This window comes from Zalophus californianus, chromosome 10 (assembly GCF_009762305.2).
Source record: "Zalophus californianus isolate mZalCal1 chromosome 10, mZalCal1.pri.v2, whole genome shotgun sequence".
Lineage (NCBI taxonomy): Eukaryota > Metazoa > Chordata > Mammalia > Carnivora > Otariidae > Zalophus > Zalophus californianus.
In genome coordinates this window covers 62,596,102-62,614,242 of record NC_045604.1, presented here as the reverse complement: position 1 = coordinate 62,614,242, position 18,141 = coordinate 62,596,102, and the positions used below count along the sequence as shown (strand labels likewise).

The following is an 18,141-nucleotide window of genomic DNA, read 5'->3' as shown; positions in this document are numbered from 1 at the left end:
ATTAAAAATAGTCTGCCTTCATTTTCCTGCCAAAACCAGATTGGTTTTGTGAATTTATATTTATGCCTTTAAAAATCTTTCTTTTTCCACCAGTGGAATTCCCTAGAAGATAATTCTCATCGTTTTCTTGACTTAAGGAAAACCTATATTCAATTCTGTTCTTCTCTACTGTGATGCTTCCAATAAAATGTCAGTGTCTAGATTTTGAAAGAAATTTTAAGCTATTTGATAATGGGCCAAAAGTTCTACATTAGTAATATAATGACATTGTTGATAGTGTGCTTCCAGCTTTTCTCAGCAGTTAACTCATGAAACAAAAAGTTTTGGTCTAGAGATACTGAGGATCAGTTGAATTTAAAATGTTTTTAATATTAAAATTTAGGAAACCACAATTGAATGTTTGTGAAATATTTGCTCTGTTAGACTTGGCCAAAATTAGTCAAATATCTATACCTATGTACCAGGGTATCAACTGAGTAATTTTTTCCATTGTTTTGCTAATTAAATATATTTTAATTACCCTATCTTAATTTTATTTAATAAGCTATCTTTAAGAGAAATGATTACATGCTAATCTGGCCATTCTGTTTCTATACAAGGAGTTAATGAGCTTTTAAAAAAAAAATGCTCATTGGGGTCATTGTATCCCTAACACTTCACCTGGGGACTTTATTATGTGGCAGGTACTCAGTAATTTGAATATATAATGAATGACTTCACTATCAATGATAAGACTAACCCTGGCCTAACCAGTACTTTATGCCCTGGGATTTTGTTTGGTCAAGTAATGAAGAAATAGCTGTTCTGATTTGCTTCTAAGACATTTCAAGATAGTAATGTCATGTGATTATCTAATTCTTTGTTGGGACCTATTACTATATCTAATAATCATAAGCAGTTACCTGTCATATATACTTTTCACATGTGATTGTTATCTTTTCTTCTACCAGATAATACTAAATATATAACTGAGAACTATGTATGTATGTATAGGTTAAAGCTCAGAAACAGAAGCTACCCATTTGGAAACTGACCATTTTTATGAATTTATAAATAGTACTGATATCTTAGTGTAATATAAAAGGTAGCATAACCTTGAAAATTTAGAAATGACATGGTCTTTCTTAAACTACTCTTAATAAATGTCAAAAATGAGCTAAAAGATTCTTTAAAAAGCTACCATTTCAAAGCACCTTTACCTCTTTATTATTATAGCTGTTTTTTTAGTCATCCATAAATATTTTCTGTATTAGCTATTATTTTTAAGCCATCAGTTTTAGACATTCTCTTCTTGAAAAAGGCCCATTGTAAGCCTGACTCCAAACAGGGGCATTAATGCCCATATTCACACTGTATCTACGTGTGCATTAATGATTAGATATTTTTAAGCTTTACCAGAAACTATACAATCAAGTTACTATGGTCCCTCAAAATTGATTTATAGGTAGATATATATCCTAGGATATTGCTGTTGCTCAGAACCCTTCTTTTGGATTTACCTTCAGACCATTCTACAAGCCGTCTGAGAAAATGTCTTTATGAATATAATTCATTTTTCGTTCAAGATCCATTTTCTTTCTCCAGACATATTTATAAATGACATTTGACTTTTCCCCAAAGTGAGATATGCCATCATTAGATAAAGATTTTCCACAATGTAGGATGTTGAAAGTGTATACAGAGATTTTAAATAAAGGTATTTATGGCAAATAGTAAAAATTTTACATTAATTAGACTTTCAGCAGTTATTTGAATCAGTCTCAAAAACTTGAATGTAAGTAAAATAAAAGCAAAAAATTTTGCTCCTACAAGAGTAAAGTGCACGCGCTTTGGGACAGTGAAGAAAATAATGTTCACAAAGCCCATACACTTTTACCCTTTAGGAGAGTTGCAGCTTCTTTGACCACAGCTTCTGACTTGGTACAGCTAACCTACCCTAGAAAATACCTAACAGACTTGAGCATGTTTAGGCATGGTTAATGATAGACAGACAGAAACTTAGGAGAGTTTCCTAGTGATTTGTTTGTTGTTGAGTACAAAGAGAAATTGCAGTTCTGATCAGATGTCTCGCCTGGTGTAAGAGAAATACAAGCAGGAACAATAATTTTCCAGAAAAGAAAATGGCTAACCCATAAAGAGGAGTTTTTAAACTATAACTTAAAAGATACTGAAAGGATCTGACACCACTTAAGTGCCAAATTTTACATGTTGGTAGAAGAATTGAATTCTGTAAAGATGGTGTTTTCACGTTGTATGTATGTACAGGACGGGTTATTTGGTCTTACTATACAGGAAATATCAGAGTTTAGTTATTTCTGGCTCTTACAAACTGGATTCCTTTTCAGTTTATCCAGTGCAACAATGAAATAGGTTGTAAAATAGCATGTTTTTAATGACTTTTGTATTTGAATTAGTGGTTTAGTTTGGTTTTGCTTTCCATCCACTACTCCTGGTTCCTAGCTTAATTACCTGAGGGTAGGGATTCCATTAAATGAACACCTGTTTTGTTTTGTTTTGTTTTTTCTTTTCAGATTGCATTTTGAATAGTTGCTAATTTGAAGAAAGATTTTCAGATCTGTTGTCATATCTGATGTTTATAACATCAGTTTTACTCTGCTGGGAGTGCTTCCCAAAACCCCTTCATGTTGGTTTCATTCTCTCCCTTTGTTTCCCTAGCCTATTATTTCTTCAGAACATTACCCTTTTCATGTGTGCTCTTTCTGTCTTCTGAGTCTTCTCACACCTTTTATGTACCACATTTTGACAGCCAGTCCTCTTGTGGTAAATCATTAACCCCAATTGGTAACCTCGAAATTCATTAGAAACAAACCCATGAGTATTAAAACTCAGGTTTTTCCTTTGGACCTATGCCCTTTGCCCCTCCTACCCAACAGGCCTTCAGCTCTGATTATTGTCTTTTTTGTTACTATGTTAGTCAGCAGGTATTCAGACTCAGATCTGTAGCCCAGGAAAAGCTTAATCTCAGTCCTGGGATCCAGGGACTGACTGCACGTAGTTGACTAGACACATTTACACTTCTGCAGAAGCCTGAGCATTGAAGCCCTCATTTGTGATTCAGTCTAAAACATGTGTAGAGTAATTCTTCACTTTTCAGTAAATGTATGCTGTAATAATAAAATTATCATTTGATTATTTCTTCTAATGTATTTATTTAAATACTGAGAATTCTAAATCATTGAAAAATAATTTCCATAAAGTTTTGCATCGAATTCCTAGTAGAACTAAGGGTAACAGAAAACCTCTGTTAGGAATCTGATGTTTCAAAATTCAGATGTATTCTAACTTGACTCTACATGCTTTATAGAGAAGACAGATTTTTAGCTGGTTATATTTAGCACTCTGCCATTTGCCCAGAAGGTGGTTACATTTATATAGGATTTCATAGACTATGCTTTTTTGTGATAGGCCTTTAGCATGCTTTATTTAACTTTTGAAGCCACCAGAGTTTAGAGCACAATTGTTAAGTTTGCAAAAATTCCCACAGCTAGAAAGACACTTGTAAAAAAGTGTGTAGTTAATTGGTGGAAACTACAGATTTGTATCTTCCTGTTAACATTTTGCATACTTTAATTGAAAGTATGCTGTACTTTTAGAAGTATTGAACATTGTTGAAAGTTAAAATTCATCACATTTTTATGGCATTTGTATTCTCTTTTACTGTGTTGTGATAAGTGCCTCTGGGATCACCCTTTTTTCTCTTTGCCTCTCATGCTGAAGCAGATTTTTGATTGCTTAAAGTATAAGGTTTGGAGGCAGGATTAATATTTATTACTGTTATAAGTACAGACTATCACAGATGATACAACATTGCTTATCTGTTAAGGCATTGATGAATCATTATAAAGTTAAAATTTGGAGAAAGAAAAGCAATCCCATTCAATTGTTTATAAAGGCCCTCATTGTTGGTTGATATAATTTGAATGTGAGCATTGCAATTGAGGGAAGTTTGCAGAGCCTGTTACTGAAAAGAACATATGACTTAGCTTGAAAAGGGGGAGGGGGCAAAAAACAAATAGCACTTTTGTATATGCGTCTAATTTTCTACATGGGATTTTTTTCCTTCTCTATTATGTGGTTTCTTTTTTGTGTCCAGGAAATAAACATGACGATGGTACACAAAGCGATTCAGAAAATGCTGGGGCTCACAGGCGCTGCAGCAAACGTGCAGCTCTTGAGGAACACTTAAGGCGCCACCATTCCGAACAGAAAAAGCTCCAGAAGGCCCAGGCTACTGAAAAGCTTCAAGACCAAGCCGTTGTAAGTCAAACTGCTTTTATGATTGCATTCTTTGATGAAGACAATCCCAGAAAAAGAAGGTCATATTCTTTTACTCAGAGTGCGGGAATCTTGTGTCAGGAAACTACTTATTCAACACCACATACAAAACTTGAAAAAACAAAATCTCCAACAGCAGATGCCAAAGTGGTTTCTTTGTCTTTACAGACTAGCTCTGCGCATCACAGAGGGGGGCATGGTGTTCCACATGGGAAATTGTTAAAACAGAAATCCGAGGAGCCATCGGTGTCCATTCCCTTCCTACAGACTGCATTGTTAAGAAGTTCAGGGAGTCTTGGGCACAAACCAAGCCAGGAGATGGATAAAATGTTAAAAAATCAACCTACTTCTGCCACTTCTGAAAAGGATAATGATGATGACCAAAGTGACAAGGGTACTTATACCATTGAGTTAGAGAATCCCAACAGTGAGGAAGTGGAAGCAAGAAAAATGATTGACAAGGTAAATAACTGAAATTTGGGGATGGTGGAAGTTTTCTTTTGGTGTATTTGACTGTTGGAAATTATTGGAGAGTCAGCATGAAGTGTTCTCATGCAGTCAGTGGTACTGGAATGTTAGGATTTTGTGAGGGGACTACAAGATTAACAATAACACCAAAGTGCCTTCCGATTTTATTCTGCTTATATTCTGAACTTTTGCCTGAGTTTCTTATGTATGTAAAGTCCGATACATTTAAGCTCTTTGGACCTTTTAAAGTTGTATAAGTTTAAGATAGGATTTTAAAACCATGTACTTTTGTGACCGTCCTCACTTTGCATTTATATAAAAACTATAAAACAAAGCCAGGCTGCTGTGCCTCTGACATAAACATAAATGTCAGCTGATAATAGTTAACCACAGGTTTCCTGCTTACTAATTTCATGTCACAAACAGATGAAAGTGTTTATGTTTTAGTCAATTTTGTTCTTTGTCCTTATTTTCTTTCCTTTCTGTTCACTGCTGCCTTTGGAGATAGAAAAGAAGTATATGAAAACAGAATCAGTTTCATTATGATACTCGAATTCAGCCACTTTAAGTGTATGCCCAGCCATGATGATGATTTACATTTTAGATTTGTTCTTTGATGTTATTGGTTAATGCGTATAATGATTGTTGAATGGTTTTAAAAGCAGTTTTTATCAATTTTGCCCATAGTAATGGAAAGTTGACTTTAGAATCAGCTGTTTATTTTACCCCCTAGAAAACAGCAGCTTAAGTTTGGCTAAACAACAACCTCTTGTTTAAGTTCTTGTTACTCAGAGTGTGAACAGCATTAGCATCAACTTAGGAGCTTATTAGAAATATCAAAAAATATCAGCCCTGATCTAAATACACTGAATCAGAATCTGCTTTAAAAGCTAAATCTCCACGTGATTCGTATGTATCTTAACGTTTGAGGTGCCCTAGTTTAGATGATGAGCTTACAGGCAGGGCTTTCAGGAGGGAAACAAAATAAACCTTTGGGATCTGGGAAAATTATTAGGATTTATGTTTACTTTTAAATTTTTAGCTTTTATTTCCATTTTGGGGTATGTTCTCCTGTGTATGCAATCTATTATTATATTGGCATATGTATACAATTTCAAAACATGCATTTATATTGAGCACATGCTCAAAATTCTTTACTGTTGGAGCATACAACGTCAAACTTCCATTACCCTACGAAATAGATGCTGTGTGAGCAATGTTATGACAGTTGTTAATAAGAAAAATAAAGCAAGTAAGAAACAGATGAATAAAGTGAGTTTCCTGATTATATTAAAAGAAGTCTAAAGACAACAGTTTTAGCACAGAAAATGACTCTTGGTGATTCTGAATTATTTTCATCATTGGGAATTGATAATATTTCCTTCAGGTTATTTTAAAGTTCCAAATTTTCCCTTTGGTTACTGAGAACAAGAATATTGCTATCGAAAATACTGTAAAATACAAAATAAAAATAGGTTTTGAAAAGGAGAATAGTAAGAAGTTTTAAAATTCAGATTAATATTAATTTTATCCTATTATGCCTTTGCTTGATTTATGGATATTGTATTCATAGTGATCGGTGTTTTCTCCATGAGGTTATTTTACACTGAGGGATTCTGTTACGGGATTGAAGAACATCAGCACTTGAAGGCAGACAGATCTGGGATTAAGTATAAACTTTGCATGCACTAGATGGGTGCCCTTGCCCTTGAGTAAACTAACATCTTTAAACCTCTCTTTCTTTTTTCTCTAAAATGGAAGAAAGTTCACCAGGCCTTATAAAAAATAAAATGCGTATCACAATGCTTGTTTTGTAATAAGACTTCTAAAAATGTTAGCGGTGTTAGGACCCTTACTAGGAGTCTCCACATGTGGGTCTCTGCACAAGGTACTGATAAATCCTGGAAAGTTCTTTCAGCCTGAGTCAGATCTGAAGCCCAAGGGGAAGTGACAGTGCAAGGGAGAGGCCCATCCAGAACAGCAGAAAGCCAAGAAAGAAGTCACTGTTACACACGAGACTCAGGAAACTGCTGGATAGAGAGGGGGACCCCAAAACCTGGGGCCTACCTGCTGTCTGTAATTATCATAAGTAGCTTTTTTTCAATGGCAAATTATACAGTACCACCCTGGATAGAGAAAACTAAGATTTTAAAGCAGGATTCGTTTAGGGGAGTAATGGCAGTGTGTGAATGAGTGGCTAATTCAGAGTTATTCCTACTTTTTGTAAACCAGAAAACAAAGCTGCCCATAACTATAGGAAAGAGTCACTGCATTATCTTGTGAATACAGAGAAAAAGAACTGAGACTCTACTAGTTGTGGTTAAAGCCAGAAGCCAAGTTCAGGCTAAAATCAGGCTCTGGGAAAAAAACAGGGAAGCAGGAGTCCAGTGTCTGAAGGAGATGAGGTAACTGTGGGCACAGAGAAAACAGACTGAGACTAGCCAGAATCAAGGCATAAGCAGCACTCTGGGAGGGTAGGAGCAATACTAGTGTCCTTTCAAATTGCTTGGATGAGTTAGGTGTGTGGACAGAAGTTGGGGCCTTTGGCTCCTTTCCATCTAAATTTAATTGTTGTTTGGCCCTGAAAACTTGTGTGTGGTCTCTTTCCTTTTTTACCCCATCATTTGAGAGCTGGCTTGTTTCATTGATTTATTCACTTAGCAACCTTTATTCAGTATCAACTGTATGCCACCCTTTGTGATAGAAGAGAGAGATTCAAATTGAAAAGACAGTTCTTCCCCTCAGGACATGAGTCTGCAGAGGAATGGAAATACACAAGTAAAAACATATGAATTACAGATAGTATGATGAATGCTTTGATAGACATAAGCTATCGGAGAAAGGGTCAGTAGTTCCCAAGAGAAGATAGTTTCCTATTTGTTTATTCACTGCCCCACTCCCCCAAAACATGCACACGCGTGCACACACACGAATGTAAATTCCGTAACTGTGGGAACCTAGGGCCTGGTATTTTATATGTCCTCAGTAAATACTGAATTTAATTGTCAGCTGAGCTCATTCTTAAGCAGGTGGAATCAATCCTGTAACAGGGGTGGTAAAGTAGGGTTTTCCAGAAATATGGAGCCACCTGTTTCAGATATGGAGCATGGGAGTATGGAGGGCTTGTTCAGAGGACCACAGTTATTTTAGAGAGATGAGATCTGACTACATATGGAAGGCCCTTGTGTATCATACGAAGGACTCTAGAGTTTTTAATGCTGGTGGGAATCCCTTACAACTTTTAAATAGGGCAGTGACATCTAATCACTGTCAGAAGTGTGAAGAATGGATTGAAAATTGGACAGGCCAGAAGCAGAGAAGGCAATTAAGGAGCTGCCGATGTGTCCAGTAGTCGGCTGGATAGAAAGGTATAGAAATATCTGGGTCTTGGGTGAGAGATCTGGGCTAACATCCTCATTTGGGAAATAATAGAGAGTAGCTCAATGCAAAATAATAGATGAGATTACTTAGAAAGAATGTGTAGAGGGAGAGGAGACAAAGAGTGGAAGTTCTTAGCAACATGGACAATGGTGGACAAAGAGTGGGCAAAGGAGGCTGAAAAGAATCACACAGAGGAGATAGAGGAAACCAAGAGAAAATAGCATGTTGGAATCAAAACAGAATCAAAAGGAAGTGAGTAAGCCACAGTATCACATGATACAGCACTGGATGCCTTTTCAGTTTTTCCCCAAAATAACATTGTACTCCTGGGCCTAAAGAAGATAATTAGAACAGGTATTTGCTTCTTGGGAAAAGTTGCATGCACATAAAATAGGATCTCTCTAAAAAAATTATCAAGCTGAAATACCATATCTTTGTTTTTCTCTGCTGGTTGTAGTGAAAGGGTACTGAAATGCCCCCTCACCAGACCCCAAGTTATGGGATTACAGCATTTGGCTCATGTTTTTGTGCTGTGTGTTTGTCAGTAGGTAGCCTTATTTTATGCATTGTCCCCAGATTCACTTCTTATATGGCATTAACACAAATGCTTGTTATTTATAAAGACCTCTTGAGTTTTATGTCTAAGCTGACATGGAGCTGTGCTATGATAAGAAAGTGCTGCTGACTGCTTGGATTAAAGGTAACTGTCTTCCATAGTAGTAATAGCCTCCCCAGCCCTCCCTCCTTTGGCCTCCTGTGGTATCTAGAGAACCCATCATAGTGCCGGCTTATTCTTCCCACTCCTCCATCAAAACAGACACCGCTGAGGGAAGGGGGGGACTTGAATCAGGGCTATTTCCTAGCCTTCCAGGCTAAGGGAGAAAAACTTGTAGTGAGAACAGAAAGTTAAATATTAATGTAACAAAAAAATTTGGTCATTGTAGAGGGCTTGAGGCTCTATCTTGAAAAAAGTATTTTCCATAAATGTCATTCCATAGACCAATTCTGCCAGATACTTTCCCTGCTCTGAGTTTGGATTCCTGTCCACATGTCCATGCCAACATATGTCCCTCCCAAATGCCTCTTAGGAGTATATTCCCTTCTCTCACGGGCCTTGTATCTACCTGTGCTCCTCTACAGGCAACGGGTGGTAGGGGAGGAATCCAGAACCAGGAAAGCTCTAACAAGACTGGAAACACAGAAGGAAGAAAGCCAGTGCTGAGAACTTGGATCCAGCTGTAAGCAGTTTGGAAGTTCACAGCAAGAGTTTAGATTAGATCCAAGTCGGAGCCAGGGGAACCCTGATAAACCAGAGTCAAAATCTAGGTGCTAGTGCCAGACAGAACACAGAACGGCAGCATGTTCCGTGTCCACTCGGCTACAGAATCAGATTTGTGTGGGAACTACAGAGTAGGAGATCAACGAAGAGCCTCGAGCAGTGAGAGGGGACCTTGATAATGGGCAGCATTTTCATTTGGACTTAACATTTTCTTCAACTTCTTGCCAGTCCAGAAACAATCTGAGTTAATGGGCCAAAGCAAATAGCAGTTCCTAGCTGGCGAATTCTGAGGGCTTCATTTTTCTTCCTCTTCTACTAATCTTTCTTGCCCTCTCTTCACTAAGCAATTTTTTAAAGAAAAATCTTTATCAGGAGGATTGACTTTTGGTCACTCTGATTCCTGCTCCTCTCCCCTTCTCAGCTGCTCTTAGCACGTCTCAGGTACAGGAAACCTCTCCTGCTCTGCTCGTCCTCAAAGCTTCACATCCGAACCCTCACCTCTCTTCAGTCAGAAGCTTAATAACATTTACTAGGCTCCCCCCTTTCTTTCCTGTGTTATTATATGAAATCTTATTTATTTTCCTGCTTATAGGACTTGCCAACTACCATGCCCTCAGCGCATAAGCTCTTCCTTGTGTTTTCGCATGCCTTGCTCCTTCCTTCTCTTTGTTCACTCTCAGAGGCTTTCTCTCCCCCCTTCCTGTCTCAAGTAGACCTGCTCTTCACCTCTTCTTTCTCTCTGTCACATTACCATGTCTTATTTCCCTTATAGAACTTGCCTCTAGCTAGTTTACTTTCTGCCGGTTCTTTCTAGAATGACCTTACTTGTCTTGATCACTTCTGTATTTCTTGTGCTTAGAACAGTGCCTGGCATGTAGTAGACAGTCTCTTTTTAATGAATAATGAGAAAGAAGACTTTGTGACATGCTCTTTGATTTTTGTCAGTATCTGTGTGTGGTTAGCTATAGATTAGCTAATTTAATTAATGAATTTATAGATTGGTCAGATTCAGCCAGGCCTCCACAAACAAGTTTTCCTATATTTTTTATTTGCTGAAACTAGTTTGTATCTTGATCCTAACATAACTTGATAAAATGCATAGTTTAAAACCTTGTATGTGTTACAAGCTTCACTTTGTCAGTATGAAGGCTGCAAAAGAGTAGAGGTTATATCAGAAGAAATACACATATAAGTTTCAGGGGAATTGCCTCAACTAGCAGAAGACCAGATGTGCCTTTGAGTTTCTAGCAATACCCAGCTAACAGCTTAGCACTTAAAAATCTGCTTATCAAGGAAAAGGTACGATGGTCATTGATGAGCACCCAGATTTTAGGCATGAAAGGAGGGAATGCATGTCAAGGAAATGAGCCATAAAGAGGCGAGAAATTGGACATTTTAACTGTAGATGCGTGAGATTAGACCTGAGCATAATTCAAAGATAGAAAAGGAGGAGCTAATAGAAAAAGAATGCTAAGCAGTGCTGGAAAGAGAAGAGGCATGGGTATAATACTCCTCAGGAGTGGGAAGAATCAAGGACCACAGGGTAGGTTCAGGGAGAGGGCAGAGATCTGAGCATGTTTTTACATAGGCAGAAGTAAAAAGGGAGAAGATCAAACTAGATGGTGCCTTTTTTTAAAAAATTGGGGTGATGTCATTCACAGGACATTCACCATTTTAGCCGTTTAAAGTGTATTGGCTTTTAGTACATTCACATTGTGCAACCATCAGCTCTAATTCCACGGCATTTTCTTCACCCCAAAAAGAGATACCCTCCCCGCTCCATTTCTCCCAGCCCATGGCAACCACTAATCTACTTCCCGTGCCTATGGATTTGCTGCTTCTGGGCTTTTCACATAAATGGAATCATACACTGTGTGGCCTCTTGTGACCAGCTGCTTTCACGTAGCCTATTTTCAGGGTTCATCCATGATGTAGAATTTGTCAGTACTTCATTCCTTTTTATGACTAGTACACCATTGTGTGTCAGATAAACCACATTTTATTTATCTGTTCATCTGCTGATGGACATTTGGGCGCTTTCCATCTTTTGGCTTTTGTAACTAATGTTGCTGTGAACATGCGTGTACATATATGTACATACCATGATAAATTATAAAATGTCTCTCTTAACCCCATTCTTTTTTCTAATAGTTTTATCTGAATTTTAAATTTTAAAAGTTGATTACAAATGTTATAAAAATCACAGTGTTAAATTCTTAGAACCACCTATTCCACTGACTTTTAAGGGATTTTTCTTTTTAAAAATGAAATTAGATTTTTTATGGAAAATTATATGTTTAAAGAAATTCTCCTCTATTAAGTCTTCCTGATTTTGTTCCCTGATGTTAGAAGCTAGGATTCTGCATAGTTCTTAAAGTATGCGTCAAGTGATTTTCATAGGCCATGGGAACCTTTGCTGTTGGCTTGAACTGGTAGAGACCCTGCTCTCTCTACCCAGGCGGTCCTTGCTCATTGAGGAAAGAGTTGTTCCAGTCATCTGAGGTTGAAACTTGAGTGCACATTTACTTGGACACTTCGATCTGATTGATATACGAATGCAATACTGTTCTTCAGTTCTTCAGTACTGTTCTTCAGCTAATTTAAAATAAGCCCACAAAAGCTTTATGTTTAACCTACCATTATGTTTCTCATTTCTATGGAAAGTTAGATTACTGTTGAATTAATAAACAACAGTGACAATGATGATAATACACTGGTGAAAAAACCAAGGTCATACTTTTCAAAGCCTTGGTTTGTACTGCACGTACTAGACCTTTATCATCTGGAGAGTATTTCATTTCTTTAAATTTAAAACTAAAATCTAAAAATATAGTCTGGGTCTTAAAGAAATGTTGTTTTAACTACAGAGTGCCCCTGCATGGTTCAGGTGACATTCTCTTTTCTTTATAAGCCTCCTGTATTAGACCTCAGCCTTCCGAGAACAAGGACTAAGTTACACATATTTTTGAAGCACCTCTGGTGGCTAGCCCAGTAGCCTGCAAAAGTAGTAAGTACCGTACCTCAGGAACAGGTTGTTAAAATTGTTTAGAGTAGCCGCTGAGATACAGATGTGAAATCCCAAAGTGAGATGCCAAATAGCATATGCACACATCCAGAGGAAAAGAGAGAGGACATGTTCCATAATTCTTGGAGTAGGATGGTGAGGGAAGTGCTGTCTTCTTACCCTAAACCTGGAGGCCACAGGAGGGAGTCATGGGTCACTGCCCAAAATAGAGATGCATCTGCCTCAATCAAGGGACCTAGAGGCATGAACATTCTCCACCCCTAAGATGAATGAGTTATCTTTAAGCATTTGCCAGGCCCAAAGAGCTCAGATAGTGCAAGTTCAAAAGGAAATTTTCTATTCCCATCCCCTCCTCCTTTCTTTTGTTCCCACCTGGAAGAATTAGAAACTGACTGACAAACTTGGGATGGGGGGTGGCCTCTATTAGAGAGGAAGCATAATAATTAGACAGGTATCTGATCTCTCTCCCTTCCTCAGTCTAGACTTTTAGCCTAAAAAAAAGTCCCTAGCTGAATGAGAGAACCTGATTTTGTACTATATCAAGTTGGGGGCTGTCCCTGAGCCCAGGAAAGGGAAGAGAAGCATAAGCCCGGGTTGACATACATTGCATTTGAAATATCTTTGAGCCGTCTATGAGGAGAGATGATAAGTGAGCAGCTGCCTGTGGATGGAGGGATGCCTCGGATGTGGAAGAAATCACCTAGGGACAAAGCCTACAATGAAAATATGGCAAGATCTAGCAAACTTAGGTCTCAAGTCTTGTCCAACTATTGGATCATATGTCAGATTATATGTGCTTTTTGAAATGTGAAAACTCTGATAGCTTTAAAGCACACGGACACAGTATAAGATGTTTACGTCCTCTTTGTTTTCACATGAAAGTTCTCACAAGTGGATGTTTTTGTAGCAAGACACAAAGAGGATAGGGATTTCAAGCTGGGTAGTCATTGCTGTCATTAATTTTTCAAAGCACTCAAAAAAATATAGGTAGGAACTTTGGAGACTTCTTTCCCCCCACAGTTGTGCTTCAGGCCCTGTCACTTGTTTGGGAAACAGGTGATGATTTAACTACTCTTGACAGGTATATACGTAGCTGTCTCTGGTGCTTTACAAGGAATCTGTAAAAGTCCCCTGAGTGTTCTTTTTTTTTTTTCTTTTTAAGATTTTATTTATTTATTTGACAGAGACACAGCGAGAGAGGGACCACAAGCAGGGGGAGTGGGAGAGGGAGAAGCAGGCTTCCCGCCGAGCAGGGAGGCCGATGCGGGGCTTGATCCCAGGACCCTGGGATCATGACCTGAGCCGAAGGCAGACGCCCAACGACTGAGCCCCCCAGGCGCCCCCTGAGTATTCTTTCTGTACAATTTCAGCTTCTCTTCCCTGGAAGCATCGCTTCTTTGTCTGCATGTATTTTGTTATCATGTCAAAGTAGTGTCAGTGATTGGGAGAGATTTATTATGTTTTACTTCAAACTGGTGGTGCTTAAATGTTTGAGGAAAACAAGTTTTGGAAGTGCATTTTGAGTATGAAGTAGAAGTAAATACTACCAAATCAGAAAATCACCTGAGATCGTTTATTAACATGCCAAATAGCACATGCAAGTACTCACATGTGCGTGCTTTTATTTTACTTGCAAACTGGAGTTAGATTTTCACTCCGTGATTATAAAAATAAGGATTCCAGTAAATTTGGAGGTCAGTGACTTAAGTTAGAAATAATTTTAAGTTTTTATTTTAAGACAGTCACAAGTAACTCGAGTAGCTCTGATTTGTGCTCTTTTACAAGTGGGACTGGAGGCAGAACCCATGGAACGGTATACACAGCATTTTTTTACTGTTGTTGTTAAACTTACCAATTCTGTGTTTAACAAAATGAAACAGGGCTGTTTTTTCCCTTCTGTAAACTGTGCTTCCATGTGTTATTAAAATCCATATTTGATTTAAAATTAGCAATATACAATTTACTTTTAAAGCAGAGATAATTCAAATATTGAGTGGTTCAACAGATATTAAATCACAATTCTTGAAAACTGTAGTTATATTTGAATAAAATATTAAGTAATAAGGCCACCTAGTGGTAAAATTTCCAAGTTTTAAAAGTTAAAAATTTGAAAATCTGATGTCTCCTTTATTAAATGTGGGCTTCAGAATTTATCAGGTATACTGTATGATTGTTAAAAAGCTTTCTAGAAAATAGTTTACCTTAAGGTATCTTTTCCGTTGTATACCAAAGAAGGCCCTTTGATTATGTTCTAAAGATCCTTTCTACAAAGTACCAATTCAAACACAATATTTTTCTTTATTGTAGTAATTAGAGCCACAAATAAAATCTATAAATAATAAGCATCAGGAACAAAGAAACTTATTAGTAAAATGGAATGTTAAAGTTTACGTAGTTATAACCTTTTTCTAGTCTGTTAGGTTACCCCATTCTCCAGCCTGTTATGTGCCAGGAAATCAGTAAGACTCAGATCCTGCCCTTGATTGAGCACATGATTATTGTTCTCTGTGTTTAAATATTCCACAAGTGTTAACCATCGTCGACTTGCTTATTGAAAATGCTGGTCTGTTGGGGGAGACCCAGGATCTGCCTTTTAAAGGCCTTTCGATGAATTTTTAGGCAAATAAAATTTGAAGATCATGCTGTACTCCATACAGAGATCATACAACAAAATCTGATATTTGGGACCTTAGAAAATTCCAAGTATAATTTAAATTCATGCATGTAAATGTTACACATTTGTTAGGGAAGGAACCAGTGAAATCAGCTGTATGCCAGTGAAATCAGCTGTATGCTTATAACCTTGCAGCATGATTCTCAAAAATAATAGAGCAAAGAGACAAGCTGGAAACAAGCTGAAGTAGTATTCTTTCCTAACTCTGCATTATTATAATAGTTAAAATTATTAACATCTTTTAACAAATCAGATGTAATGTCCTGGATATTTATTTTATTATCAAACAGTACTTGGCTAAATATTAAAAAGGATAGTCTCATTTACTATGAAGTAAGCTGCCACAGCCCCGTTTTTCTTTCCAACTCTTGCTTCAGTTGGATGTTACCCTGTCCTTAAACATGTTTCCTTCACTAGTGAATTACCCATCGAAATTAATTCAGAGTATTTTTACTTGCCTCTGAAGTTACTGATACTATCCCTAGTAATCTGGTGCTCAGACTTTTCATTTATAAAATAATTTCTCCTCCTAGGTATTTGGAGTAGATGACAATCAGGATTATAATAGGCCTATTATCAATGAAAAGCATAAAGATCTGATAAAAGATTGGGCTCTCAGCTCTGCTGCAGTAGTAATGGAAGAAAGAAAGCCGCTGAGTACACCTGGATTTCACAACTCAGAGGTATACATCCCTTCCTCATATGTAACTTTTACACACACAAAATGTAAATTTTTATCATTTTTGTAATTATATTATTTTAAGTAATTGATATATCCACCTGGGAAGTTCTTCTAAAAACTAAATTCTCACAAATTAGTTTCTAATAAAAGCCTAAAGCAATTTTGCAGTAATTCTGTTTCAGTTTTTGTTGTTACGTTCTTTTAAATTATGTTACTATGTTCATTAGTGAAGGGACAATGTTAATTTCAGAAAGCAGCTGATGGGCTACATGCTGACTGTTTAAACTTCCTAGGAGGGCATGTATTTAGCATGGACAGGTCTGAATATCATGCCAGACAGATAGAACTTGCATACCTCAATAAGTGCGGGTACGGTGCAGTCCCGGATGTGATTCGGATTAACATGAAGTTAATCACGGATGGCTTGGCCAACAAAGTTAGGGAGTCAGTCTGGTACAGTAGAGCCGGGAAGACCTGAGTGCAAATCCCTGAGCGGCCACGTTTAACAGAGCGCCTTTGTGTTGGACACTTCCCCTTTTAGCTGCAGTTTTCTCATCTACAAACGGGATTGTTGATAAAGCCTATTTACAGGGAGTTAGTGAAGTCTGAAGCACTCAGCAGAGTAACAGCCTGAGATTTATGCCCTCAACAAATAGTTATTCCCATATTGGGAATGATACTAGAATGTCATTCCACATTGTTATGTCAAAGCGAAATGTGAAAGATGTGTATAACTGAGAAGTATTAATTGATTATAATTTATTCATACAATAAGAGCTTACATCCAATAGGACCTTTCTTGTGCCATTTTATGAATAAGGAAACTGAAATATAGAGAAATTAAGTTGACACAGTCGAAAAGCCTAGTACGTTTTGAACCGTAAGAGGCCTTACTACTACCAGAATTTGAACCGTAAGAGGCCTTACTACTACCTCTCAGGAAATGAGGTAACTTAAAATATAAATAAAACAATAATAAATAAAATGTTGATATTTGTATGGGATATAAATAAAATATTTCAATAGGTAAATCCACCTGTTTTTTTATTTATGTTAAAATGTTCCTTAATGGTCTGCTTTTTCCTGAAAGCAAGTATGTATTTTAGTGTTGTTTTTTCTTCCTTAATCTTAGAGAATTTTAATTCTAGTTTCTGTTTCATAAGATGCTTAATTTCCTTATTGAAAGCAAGTGATACTTATCTGAGGCAGTGTTTTGGTATTCTAATTGCTCTAGCAACAATTCTGATGAACATGAACTTTGTAAGGCTCCTTCTTTCCTTCTTTATCCCTTCAACCCATTTCAAGTGGACTTTATATATAGCCCCAATATGGGAATCACCTAAACAAGCCACGAGAAACTCTTCCAGGAATAGTTCTACTATCAGTGAGGGTGTGAGCAGCCCTGGTACTTCTTCATGCTGAGAACTGTGGGCAGTTAGCACAGAATCTTGAAAGGGAATTCAAGGATTCAGCAGGCTTTGGAGGAATCCTTAGGCTTCATTGTATTTATGTCACTATGTATACTTATTATTTTAACCTATTCTTGAAATCATATATGTAGTGTGTATGAAATACTTCATCAGTTTTTAGCCTATCATCCTTAGTACAATAAATCTGATACTTAAGGTATTGTTTTCATAATACAATTTTGGTTAAATAACCTTCCAAACTTTAGTTGTCATTCCAGTCTCAAAATTAAGCCTTGACTTAGATTTTTCATGAGGGAACACAATTTTTTTCTATATTCCCTAGATCATCCATATTAAATGCCAAATTGCCCTGGTGTTAAAAATTACCAGTATGTGTCCGTAAGTCTGTGGAACCATATCATGAATTAAATTCCATTTCACACTTGACTATAATGATTCAAAGAGCACTCGCCTTAAGGCCAGATCTAGATGTGCACAGGTCTAGATTCAGACTAGTTATAGAAAAATTTTTAAAGGTTAAGTGATCTCTGGCTTCTTCTGGAAACAGTAAAGTGTTATAAAAGAAGTCTTAAGCTGTGGGTTAGTTTTTGAAATCCCTAAAGACATGATGTGGCAGATGGAGTACTTCTTGGGACTCTGGAACCAGTCTGATTCCTAGAAGCACCTAGAGGGCTAGAGAAGCTTTAGACTCCTGTTCCAGAGAATGAAGTAGAGCCAGCTCCACTGGTTAGCCATAAGGCTGCGGTAATAGACCCACGTTTGTTCAGCCACAGGAAATTTAAGCTCTAAGTGTTTATCTTAGTGCCATCATTAGTATTTAATAAGTAGAGAAAATTATACTGCATTTACAGTAATAATAAGATGTAGTTAAAAGGGGTACCTAGAGAATCTTCATTCTATATATGA

At 37.2% G+C, this 18,141-nt stretch overlaps 1 protein-coding gene across 11 annotated transcripts in view; it reads left to right on the top strand.

Annotated features, from left to right (window-relative positions):
* CEP170 (centrosomal protein 170) overlaps nucleotides 1–18,141 on the top strand; it is a 137,315-nt gene that overhangs the window by 85,182 nt on the left and 33,992 nt on the right. For 7 of the 11 annotated variants that reach the window (XR_003522945.1, XM_027610398.2, XM_027610392.2 and 4 more), the window contains 3 exons: nucleotides 4,115–4,278; nucleotides 4,465–4,758; nucleotides 15,657–15,806. Coding sequence is in view for 10 of the 11 variants with exons in the window: in XM_027610398.2 (XP_027466199.1) it covers nucleotides 4,115–4,278; nucleotides 4,465–4,758; nucleotides 15,657–15,806 (608 nt within the window). In the remaining variant the exon portion in view is untranslated. The remainder of the gene's footprint in view (nucleotides 1–4,114; nucleotides 4,279–4,464; nucleotides 4,759–15,656; nucleotides 15,807–18,141) is intronic. The other 4 variants (XM_027610397.2, XM_027610396.1, XM_027610394.2 and 1 more) reach the window with 2 other exon arrangements.